This window comes from Micropterus dolomieu, linkage group LG20 (assembly GCF_021292245.1).
Source record: "Micropterus dolomieu isolate WLL.071019.BEF.003 ecotype Adirondacks linkage group LG20, ASM2129224v1, whole genome shotgun sequence".
Classification (NCBI taxonomy): Eukaryota; Metazoa; Chordata; class Actinopteri; order Centrarchiformes; family Centrarchidae; genus Micropterus; species Micropterus dolomieu.
The window spans coordinates 5,163,184-5,175,831 of NC_060169.1; the positions used below are offsets into that span (position 1 = coordinate 5,163,184).

At 42.2% G+C, this 12,648-nt stretch overlaps 1 protein-coding gene across 1 annotated transcript in view; it reads left to right on the forward strand.

Annotated features, from left to right (window-relative positions):
* Nucleotides 1–1,795: 1,795 nt before the first annotated feature.
* nav2a (neuron navigator 2a) overlaps nucleotides 1,796–12,648 on the forward strand; it is a 110,105-nt gene continuing 99,252 nt past the window's right edge. Inside the window, exon 1 of the mRNA XM_046031909.1 lies at nucleotides 1,796–2,130. Coding sequence (XP_045887865.1) covers nucleotides 1,912–2,130 — 219 coding nt within the window. The 5' untranslated portion in view covers nucleotides 1,796–1,911. The remainder of the gene's footprint in view (nucleotides 2,131–12,648) is intronic.

Here is a 12,648-nt window from a genome sequence, read left to right on the forward strand (position 1 = left end):
CCTCATATTTAAAAAGTGGAAGCTTAATCAAGACAGACGATGGAGGGAATACAGAGAAGAAAGTCTATTAGTGCATTTTCAGTTTCAGTGCCTGTTATATTGTAATAATGAAAAAAAAGGTCAATGGAATGGTCCGTTAAAGTCAATACATGCAAAGCATTGCAGGCTTTACTCTGATCAATGACATATGTAGCTTTTGGTATTTTACTTTATATTAGACCACTTTTCTATAAAGTCTTAAATGAGTGATACTTCCATCATCATAATGTCATCCATCAGTCTATTTTCTATATCGGGTTCATTATCACAGTGTGCTATTACATACATGCATACATCAAAGGACTTGACATATTTCACTGAAGAGGTAAAAACCATGACTTATGGTGGCAAGATGAAAAGCCTGGGGACAAACAGGGTCCATCCTCTGGGGAACACAAATGTCTGTACCAAATTTCATGGCAGTCCAGCCAATAGTTGTCGAGACATTTCAGTGTGGACCAAAGTGGTGGATCGATCCGGCTTTACCATCCCTAGTGTGGAACCATATCACTAGCATGGCCAAAAATCCATCTAACAAAACACTGTATTGTGCATATCACAGCACGTACTGTAACTTTATTTCACATTTGAAATCTTCTCATACATTGACTGGCTAAATATAGATAACCGTTGATTATCTTTAGACAGTGCATTATGTTCATGTTAGGCTTTGTGCAAATCTAGTTTTATACTCTTTAGGTCCTATTTTTCACCAGACAAAAAAACATATCAAAGCAGGTGGATGTGATTTGTTACTTGCTATAGAAATGATATTGTTTAATGTGACCCACATAGATACTTATTACCTCATTTCAAGTCATTATTAGGTATTTCTCTTGGGATTTAATTATAAGTGCCTCAGTAGCAAATTAAATTATCACAATGAACTGGCAAACCTGAGTAACATTTTTAAACTCAAGATGTGATTAAATAGCTTCCCGAGATGGGCATTTACCAATTTAAAAGAAAGTAAGACGTGCAGAGAAGGAGAGAGGCAGGTTGGAGGAGCATACTGAGTAGATGCGTTGAGCTCTTCTCCACATATGTCAGTCCTGATCCAAGCCACACCTGCTGCTAACCACGACTTACCAGAGAGGGAGAGGGAGAGAGAGGCAGTGTGTTTCAGGCTCTGTGTAGTCACAGGCTGAGCAGTCGCTGAAGCGAACGGTTGCTGTGTCGCTGCTGCCTTTTCTTTTTTCTCACCATCTCTGTCTCTGTTCCCTTCTCTCCTTTCCTCGAGGGAGCTCAGTCCTTCCTCCTGTCATCCTAAAACGATGGTGTAATTAACAGGGCTGTGTGGGAGAGGAACTGCTCTGCTTCCTATAGGAACCTTTTGCCAATTGCTGACTCTCAGTCAGTGCTGGAAATGGAAGGGAACACTCGCTCTGCCACCAGGCAACTGGGGAATCCTCTTAGTATGATGCAGGATTTTTGACTTCTTTCCTGGACTTTGCAGAGTGTGTTTTCTCATTTCCATCTGGACTCATTTTTAAACTGAAATCTCTGAGGAAGATTTGGTCTTTTCTACGTAATCTAAGGAGCCTGAAGCTACTTGATACCAGGAAACAGGTGGCATTGGTGGGTTTTAAACCCCCTCCACTACATGTTGGGTAGCTCAGCTCACCCCCCTGCAGAGAATCCAGCAGGAGCAGCCAAGACCCAGACACAGACAAATTACACACATTACTTCAACCAAGTAGCACATCAGGTGCAAACTGCATGTGTGTTTCTTCAATCCGCTAACACCTTCACACTCACAGAAGTAGCTGGGTCATATGATAGTTAACGAGGAGTCTTGCTGACTAGTAACAGGATTTCCATCTCAGTGTGAGAGGGAGGGGAGCGTGCGGTCATCAGGCGGCCAGGGAGAAGATGCCAGCCATCCTCGTGGCCTCAAAGATGAAGTCGGGACTCCCTAAACCCAAACCGGTGCACAGTGCGCTGCCCATCCCCCAGACCCACAGCAGACCATCAGCTCTAGCTTTGCCTCTGGTGCCCGTCAAGACCCACATACCCTCACTGGGGCAGCAGGTGGGCGCAGGATCCACAAGAAGCATCACACCAGTGTCAGAGGCTGGAGGAAACTCTCAGGTCAGGATGTAAAACTATCACCTTCACCCCCACCTGCTGAGTGGTATTCCACAATGCTACTCACTGAAATCTGCTGTTTATTTTGGCTGCCTTTTAATTAGGTCTTTGTCCACCTAAATACTGTTACGTATAACTCAGGAAAGCCACTTTCTTACGAACGCATGTACTCATGATGTAGGGTCATTGTTGCAGCTTTGTGGGGTACAATATGTGGTTTAGCTCATTTTGAACACTGCTGAACAAGTTAATAGATTTCTGTATTTGATATAACTAATTTGTATCCTGAAATTATAATAATAAGTCTTTTTGGCATAAAAATGGGAAGACATTGAGTCTTAGCATGAAAAGGCACTACATGCAACAGTATCATGTCATCAGTCACTTCAGATTGTGTCAGTGTGTTTCTGAATCCTTGTTTTCTCAGCCACGGTGGCTCTTTGAATAATGATTTGTAATCAGTAAACAGGAATTCAGTATCAGCATACTTTCTCTGGCTCAGTTTAGCATAACGGAAATGCAAAGGCAGATTCAGTGAGTTCCTGGATAGAGGGGGAGCAGACTGTGTCTGCTGTCCAGGATGGCAGCGTAGCAGGATATCAGGGTGGCTGTTTTGCTGTGTTTGTGAAATATTGGCTGCGCTTAGCAACCCCACACAAACGGCTGCAACGGCAAGAGGGATCGTTCTAACGCCATGTAAGGCAGTGAGGGGAAGGAGGTGTCTGTGTGTTTGTATGTATTACCGAGCCAGCAAGTGCATGCTTGGCAACCTTTACAGTAAGCGTGACTTGGAGTCACTGAGGCATTGCTGCTGTTTAGGAGACAAATCTGAATCCGGCGTGGTGATGATGATCTTGTGAGGAGAAGACACAGTAGCACAGCGCCGTCGGACATGACACGCGTCCGCTGCTGGTGTTGTTTGTTTTGTGGCTAATCGCGTTTTCTCACTGACCTACTTTCCATGACTTTCTCTGTTTCCTTTTTTTCTCTCCCTCTCTCTCTCCCTGTGGTGCTGATGAAGCAGCCGCCTTCACCCTTGGCTGGGTTAACTCTTGACCTTCATGACCAGCAGCAGTGATGTGAAAGTTGCAGTCGTTATACTGAAATCCATCAATGCTAACTCTGTATGTGTGTGGGGCACGTTTATGTGATTATTTTTCTGAATGTTTAGGCAAAGGCTTACAGCTGCTGTTTTTATTGTCATCACAAATTGCCCTATCTGCCTTTTTTAGTCTTATTTTTTTTTTTTTCATCACCAGAGTTGCAGGTATTGGTGCTCATTTGCTTCAGTGATTGCAGACACTCAGAAATAGTTGTGTACTACATCTACATCAGACACCAATCATCATAGATAAAACTTTACTTACATAACACATTTCATTCAAATTTATCTAATGTAGTGTCCTTCACATGAGATTAAAAACAGAAAAAGAAAAACCGCGGATGAAAAATATCATCATTTTATGAAAATCTATCAGTGGTTCTGGCTGGAATGACCATGGAAATTATTTTTTATTTAATAAAATGCATCTCAATTTCTAACGACATCTTCTTGTGCTGTTGCCTTTCCTCAGATTGAAAAAAAACGAGATTCTTTAATGGTTGTTAGATATCCCTTTATTACAGGGCAGGAGTGTTAGTGGTTTCATAGCTCAGTTATATCGTCCTCATTTCTGGACTGTGTCAGCTGGGCTTCACCCCAGGGACTGACTGAACCAGAGGAAGGCCTGAGAAGCTGAATTGCTGGTGAGGACTCTGAACCCTCCATGCTGCATCGCTGTCGTTCCAACCCTCGATGGATTTCATGCACAGACACATTTGGTTCTCACTGTGAACCCAATCTGCTCTGAGGGCACAGCGAGATAAGACGAGGCTCTCAGGAGATGTGGAGGCTGCTTTATGTTTTTGGTGCTTTCATTGTTTCTTCTGTTGGCTGCGCCAAGTTTTTTCAAGAGGACCGCTGACTTAGGAGACACAATATAGAGAATCTTTCCTGTAGTCTAATTATCAGGGAAAGTCAATTTACCCAAAACAATCTAGCACTTCATTTGACATTTTGCACCAACTTTCATATCTGTGAGAAAAATCCATCATAGTAGAGGCGGAGAGACCAATTTCAGCACCCACAGTAGCAGCAAATAGAATTGAATCCAGTACAGTCATGAGAGTGGGTTGAAGGTTGAGTCATTCCTCAACTTAGAAAACTTGCTCTTATTATCTATTTCACTGTCGGCCTTTTTGTTTTGACCATTTTTTGACTAGAATGGTCTGTTGAGATCTAAATCCAAAGCCAAAAGCCAAAATTTAACCAACACAGGAAACACTTAAGGAAGAAGAGAAAGGAGAGTTATTATCAGTAATATTCCTTAAAATTGTATAAAACATGGCTGAAGCGGAGGTAAAACAGGGTATGTTTGAGTGACAATGGATGCATTGAACGTAACACAGGTAACTTCTAGCAGCACACGTTAGTAGTTATCTGAAGGATTAGTGGAGTCATGGCAGAGTGTAGCCAAGGCTTCTCACAAACATCCAGCTGGACGGCCCATTTGGCACTAAACACACAAACATGTTGTGTACACCTGTAACAAAGAGTTAATCCATAATGCAATGAGAGCAGCAGGAGGCAGAGAGAGACATCTAGGATAGAGGGTGTGTGTGAGTGAGTGAGAAGTCTGGCACAATCTGATGTGAAGGTGATAGTCTGTAAATGTGTGAATTGTATTTGAGCGCTGCTCTATCTCTCTGCGTGCGTGTGTGTGTGCTGTTTTTCTGTCAGGCATGTGACTCCATAGGAAATGACAAGCTCTTCTGACCTTTAACCAAATTGTTATTACAGAGAGCACAGCCTCGCACAGATACTCTGCTGCTCTCTAGTGGCTTGTTATTGCTCTACACGAGTTCATTCACAAAACACTAGCAGGAGAGAGAGAGACTGTGTGTGTGTGCAAATCATTCAAGGCCACTGTCTTTGCTCCTCTATGCATCTTTAATATCTCTGTTTTATTCCAAACCTCTTTCTCTCCCTCTGTGTTTTCTTTCTCCCTCATTCTCTCTCACTCTTTCAAATTGCTCTCTCTTTCCCTCTTTGTAATCCAAGTGTAGCTCATTTATTCTTGGCTACAGCTTTGAAAAAGAAAAGGTTCAAACCAAGATTCTCTGAAGGCCACATTCACAGCAGGAGAAAAATAATAAAAAATAAATTCTGATACTACATGGAGCATTCATAGACCTTTATAAGTCATGAAGAACACACACACACACACACAGTCAGTCACATGCTCACTCACACATGAGCGCACAGCCACAGAGAGATTTGTCTGTGTGCCAGTGTGATAAGGAGCACCTATCTTAATAAGTATCTGTCCAGATAAAGGCTTAAGTCAGGCTCTGTGTAAAGACTGACTTTATTTGACTCATTATTAAAGCTCATCTCGGCCTGAGAGCTGAATCCCAATCGCATAAAAACATAGCGGGATCGGTGAAGAGGGTCACAGGACACCTTGGCTAATATTTACTAAGAAGATCTTGTTGTAAATAAACCAGGATTCACAATTTAGACAGACTCCCATCCAGAGCTTAGCCTGTATGTTAAAGCACGACTGTTATATTACCGTTTGATAGATGCATCAGTGATGCAGAGCTCCATTAATTCAACTCACCCCCCCCCCTTCTTGAAGATGTGTAATTGCCAGAGATTAAAATTTCCCTAATTTTAATTATTTAAATTGGGTGTAATTTCATTCCGGGAATTGGTTTGACCGTGAACCTACATACCTAATGATATGTGCGAACTCATTTAATTATTGTGGATTCAAAGCTAATTAAATGACCCTTAATGGCAAACTATTGATCGATGGCGATGGAGGGTAGAGATTAGACCTATATATAAATTTGGTGGTGATATATTCTGACAAATAATTGAGAGATTACTTGATAATGACAATAATCTTTAGTTGCAGCCAAACACATACTAAGGAGTCATGCTGTCCCATGATGGTCAAAATGCTATTTTTGGAGGCTATTTTCAAGCCCAACATTCGATTCTAGAGATGCAAAAAAAACTAAACAGCTTTCAGCGTGATACAGGTTAAGTTTAAACAATTGAATAATGGTGCAAACTATTTATTATCAGCATCGTCAATCTGCAAATGTCAGCATCAACCTTTAAAACTCAACTCACTTGACCCTTAGAAAAGATCTCTTGAGCCTCTCCCCTCCTCCCCAGCATCCTGTGAAAGGCAATAATTACTTTTTTTATGGCTTTTACATCCAGCCTGAGTCTCCTGAAGACCCGGCCCAGGAGGTGAGAGTGAAAGGCAAGCACCATCGTGCTGCGTTGGATTGCTAATGCGATTGGGTGGGGAGGTCTGGGTGACTATATTGCTGCTTTTATTTATTACCATGACAAAAGTCCACACATAAACATATGTCTCCTCAGGAGGCGCTGCAAGTTAAAGCCAGATTTAATGGATGTTTTAGTGATTCATTGTTGGAGTGTTCATTGTTCAAAGGAATAACTGATGTTTTAACAGACTACAAGAGTTCAGACAAAGAGCACAAGAAAAATGGACACATCTTGTTAGGTCTTGTGAGTGATCCTTGTGGATTCAGTTGAGTCTTTTATCATTAAGATGTTGTTTTTGTCATAGCTAAATTGAAAAGCAGTCAGAGAGTGCTTTCCTTAGTTCCTGAAAGCTGACATTTTGGATATAATGGGTAGGATATAATATTCACTCAGCTGCGACCGCACGTTTTACTATCTGCATCAAGCAGGAGGAAGCCCATGTTGCTGTTGATAAGAGCAACAACACATCTCCACGTCCTCCAATAGAGAACACAGTGATGGTTGTCCTGCCGATTCATCAGGCTGGGCTGAAACAGCCCAGCAATACCGGCAGAGGCTTCGGTAGCAGACTACGGTCAGATGGTGAGATAGCATCTGGCCTCAAGTCTGTGGCTTTTATCTGGGGATGAAGAGAGAGGCTCTACCCCAGCAGCCACCTGTACATCTTTTCAGTGAGAAATGCCGCTAGACACAGGCTGGTGCATGTTCCCTGTTTCCTGAAATATGAACAACGGTAGTCATGATTGTTTTTTTCCTAAATCTTTTTTTTTGTGTAGAAGAAACATTTTCAACCACATGGGACCTGTGAAGCTATTGAATCTAACTGAGAGACTTAAAAATTTGCTTATCATTTTATTATTATTTATTTTTTTTAGCAATAGATAGCGATATTACACTTAAAGGTTAAATGGTTAGGAATGAACAATCGGTGCACATTTATGCTTCAAGAAAACCTGTTCTGATGTAGCTAGATTTGATGTTTTTGAGTGGGGAGAGATCTTAATTTGGCTGGGTGGCTGTAAATCATACATATTTATTAATAAATCACCCTGCTGCAGTAATTTTAAAGAGCTTTTATAAGTTCATGCTTACCTTTTAGGTTTTTCATATTCTGTTCTATATCTTCTCTAGAAATTAAAGTAGTAAAAATCGTTTGCATAAACACTGTAAAGCCCTTTTTTTAGGATATACATGATCATATGACAGCTGTAATGACCTCATCTTTGCCTAATGTGTCTCGATCAGATTCCACTTCCTGTGTGGTTGTCCCCTTGCCTTCCTGTGTGAGGTCATGGCTGAGGACATAACCATATTAATTAAGGCCAGGCATCTGCTTCTCCTGAGTCAACATCCTTCCATTGATCTGCTCCAAAGGTGCCCTCCTCTCTTCAGTTTCCCCCCTGCTCTGCTTTCGTAGCGTTAGTTGTCACAGGGAGCCTGTTGGTGCAGACAAACCCATCATTGTGAGTGGCGCCCCCTGGGGAATCTACGCTACAGAGGCGGTTAGACTAACACAATCATCTCAATCTCTGTCTGGAAACAGACGGCAGTGTGGAAAAAGGAGGAGAGGCCAGGAGGTACAGGTCAGCAGGGCTGAAGTAACCCTCCCCAGAGGTCTGTGCCCAGGGTCAACAAGGACTGAGAGACATGTTGGATAACTTCATGATCTCTGTGGAGCTAGCAAAGAGCCGATGACATCTGCTGATCAGGTTTTGATACAACAAATGAGATTTAGAAAGATCTAAATTTAGTGTAGTAAATAAAGGTGCATTTATGTCTACAAAGCTGGAAAACACAAGAGCTTTCATACAATGTAAAAAGTCTCGCCAGCGTCTGGGAGCCTCTCGCTTGGTCGCTCTCTTTTTTTCTTCTTAGCTTCCTCTGTCAACATCCTCTTTGGTCTCTTCGGCTCTGCCATTAGTTAACGTTATGCACATAGAAACAACAGCACCGCTCTCCACCTGAAGCAGCATAATGTTACTTAAAACCTGTGTGGCAAGCTAGCCAACAAAACTAGGCAGCAACCAACACCAGAGCACTTACAGTAATTTTACCGATGTCATTGTGTGTGTTATCTAGCAAGTTGGCTGACATCAAGCTCTTTTATCTCACGCCAATGAGTAGAGGAAGAGTCGTGTCGGTGCCGTAAAGCATTAGAAAGGTTTTGTGCACGGGATTCCAATTTTTACATAGTGCCAATAACTGCCACTCCAACCCCGAGTGGCAATGACAGAGATGCCATTCACCCTTTTACAAGTCAGTGTATCAAAAATGATTTTACTTATTTTAATACTACATTTTGTTGCTTTAAGAATCTTTATAGGGCTTTTATCACCTAGATGCAGCCATGATAATATGATACCATATATCTAATGGTTCAAACTATGCTTCCAGCTGCAAAGATCTGGTTGATTCTCAGTGCTGCTCTGAGTTTGATGTGACTGTTCAGTGTAAACAAGCATGAACACAGCAATGAAATATTTCTTGGCTTTCTGTCAGCTCTGTCTGGTTGTGAAAAGATGAGTTGATTGTCACACCCATTCAACTTCTTGTGCAGCTTCAGGGAGTTTCTCAAGCTGTTTTATTCCTCTGATTTTAACCTGGATGCAATAACAACACTTAGATTACCATGTCTCTCCATCTCCCACACATGATCACACACACATGCATCGTGCATACAAGACCGACACATATACGTATAATCAAAGATTACATCTTGACCATCTGGCTGAAGAATGAATGCGTGTCATCAACACTGGATTGAGACCCTTTCAACTCATTTAGTTTTACATTTTAGGAATTTTATGTTTCTTTGTTGTTTAAGAAGATTCTACAACACTTAGAGTTTATGTGTCCAAAACTTACATCTTTATCTCTTGCATCTGAAGACAGAACGGAATATTCCAGACTGTGCAATCTTTTATTGCTCTGTGTTTAAATGTTGTTTTATTAATAAGGTGGTCTCAATAAGCAGGCCCAGATGGCATACTTGGATTCAAAGACCAGATTTGTGGCAAGACATGCCGTTCTTGTGGCTTCACCACAAACCTTGGGTTGGAATCAGAATCGAAATTCGATGAGAACTGGATTCGATAAAATTTAAACGATACCCAACCCTACTAACTTGGCATGTGACTTTTCTCTGCAGTCACATGCCGTTCTTCAAAATTGAACTCATCAAAATTGTGCAACACACATATTTAGCCTCAGCCACAGTGGCTGATTAAAAGTATTAATAATCAGTTTAGGCTTAAATATTTAATGGTTATATGCACTGTGGTTGCATATGCTTTTCATTCTCTTTTCTGTCCAGGTGAAAGTCAGAACTGTCTAACTTAACTTCAGTAAATAATACACATGCTTTCATGTTACATTAATTTTCACTGCAGACTAATAGTTTAGTTAAACTGCTTTACAAATGTAAACATCTTTGCTGTAGTTTGATCAGATTACGTGTACACAACTAATGTATCTTTTAGTGTTCAATATGCAGCATGACAATCTTTTTAATTTATATGTGCCAACTATTGACATTAATGGCATTCCATACCACATTATGTGAAGGTAAATGTGTGTGACATAAAAGAGAAGAAGTCAATAAAAAGACAAATAAAGTAGTCAGTCTGCCATTACCTCCACAGCAGACCCCTGTCCGTTTGCTTTTGTGCATGTCTCTTTACCCCTGGCAAGTCCATATGTCCCTCACCCCCACCCCTCAGCCAGAACAGAACAGCCAGACTGCAGGGCCATCCCAACCCCCCACCCAACCCACCGCCATCACCCCAATCTTCCTCCCCAGCCTCGAGAGCTCTGAGGTGGGGGTCCCCCAAAACAAAGGGCCCTCCCTGATGGGGTTATCCCCCTATTGTCCCTGACACACTGAGGTTTATCTGGGACTGTGAAAGGAACCGTACTCAGCCCATTCACTGCGGCTGTACTTAATGAGCTTGTTGAAGGCCTGTACTAAAACTGTTAAATACAAGCACTAAATGCTGACATATTTTCTTCTTGTAGAGCCAGAATGTCATTAAATCAATGCTGGTTAGGCGCAAGGGGGACTGATGCTTCAGTGGTGTGGTAGACTGAGTAGATGGGTTTCCTTTTGTGGTTTGTTAGTTTGATGAAATACTGTACAGTATAGAAATCGTACTGAAGTATTAGTTGCTGTATAAAAGGAAAAGTTTGATTTCCAGTACTGTAATGGTAACCTTCCAAAATCCTCTTTGGTGTTTATTGCTCATAGATGCAGTTTTGTTCAGGGATGGCATTGGGATTGGTCCAGACTATAATATTTCAACAACTACGGGATGGGTTGCCATAATATTTTGTACAGGTATTCATAGTCCACAGAGGATGAATCCAACTGACTTTGATTATCCTTTGAGTTTTCCCGTAGTGCCACCATAGGTTGACATTTTTGTCTTTTTTTCGTGAAATTTCTCCACAGCTATTGGGTTGAATTCTATGCCATTTGGTGCAGAGAGGACAAAGCTTACTGTCTTCGGTGATCCCTTGACTTTTCATCTAACACCACCAGCAGGTCCAAGTTTTCACCCATCCCATAACATCTACTACATGGACTGAGTTTTGTACAGAAATCGATGGTTCAACTAGCACCACGCCAAGGTTTTATATTTGTGGTGGAGTAACTGTATATGCAGAGATTTGTCGGTGAAATGCACCTCAACTGCGTTGAAAAAGTTTTAAAAGTTTATTTTTTCTTTTTCCTCTATTTTGCACCGTAGCAAAGCAGCTAGCCAATCTCAGCCTAGAGAGAGTGTGTTTTACCCATCTGAGTACATAAATTAATTTTCAAGCTGCCATGAACCTGCCAAAAGTTGCATCACTGTTGTTTTTTAGTATCTGACAGTAGATAAGCAAAACAGACATTTATTTCTGTGAAAATATCACAGGTCATTACTTTATACTGTCGACATGTCTTCAGTATTATTGTTGTTGTTTCGTGAAGCTTAAAGCATTTTTGTTCAGCCTGCTGGAAGTGATCAGGGCTACTGTGGGAACTTTCTGTAAATCTTGGGCCTTTCCCAAAATTTAAATTCAGCTTGTAATTTGTGGTCGGTGGTGGGGTGTGTGTGTGTGTGTGTGTGTGTGTGTGGACGGGGCGTTGGAACGCGCTCAAACGTAGGGCATCCTGTGCTGTGGACTCTCTTACACACACACTCACACGTATATAAAGGCTTAGGTTATGAACCCACTGTACACATGCACATAAATACACACATGCAGCTGCTACAATGTGATGTGGGTGACGGCTGATCAGAGACCGGACTGCTCCGTCTCTGGTTGGGGAAAATAAAACTGGGCTTTTTTTAACAGACAGCAGAGTAGCTGGTTAAAGAAATAATAAATAGAAAAGAGTCGGTTAGCGTTGAGTTCTGCGTGGTTTGGCCTCTGAGCTCTACACTTCCCACTATTTAGTCTCTCCACTGTTATCGTGGGTTCACTGATCATCCCTTTTTTGGCCTTTTTCCTCACTTTTCTGTCATGGAGGGGGTCGACTATCGGGGGAGGGGTGGTAGAAGGTTAAAAGGTCTGTCCGTTTCTCTTTCTTTCTCCTCCCCATATGACCAATGGTCCATTGAAGAGCAATAGCACAATGTGTTGCCGTGGGTGAAGAGAGGAGGGCAGTGGGGGATCCACTCCTCCTTCTCCACTCAGCGCGTTTGGTTTGGCTGCCTCTCAGAGCAGCAGCAGAGGCCGTGGAGCTCCTCTTGCCTTTCGCCTCCTGCGTTTATTTTTCCCTCCTCTGTGTCCCACAGTGGGTGGAGAGAAGCTGGAGGCGCTGAGCTCCCCCCCCCCCTCAGGCATACAGAGACCTGCTGGGACTCGAGCAAGCAGCAGCTTTACCATTTTTTTTTCTGGATCTACATGGTGCACTCATTCAAGACATCTTTCTCAAACCTGCAGGCTCCTCCTTGGATTCTTTTTTTCTCTGTGGATTTCTGTGTTTTGCTGCAGCTCTGTTGGGTCCAGTTTGGTCTAGACCTGGTTCTGATGGCTTATATTTGGGCCTGGCTGGCCAACCAAAAGTCCTCCCCAATGTGAGGCAGGTGTCTCTGAGGAAGGAAGCTACAAGAAGCAAGATGAGTTTGATGCTGTGCCGCTGGGAGCAGAAGAATATCACCATGAAACTGGTAGGCTGAACACTCATC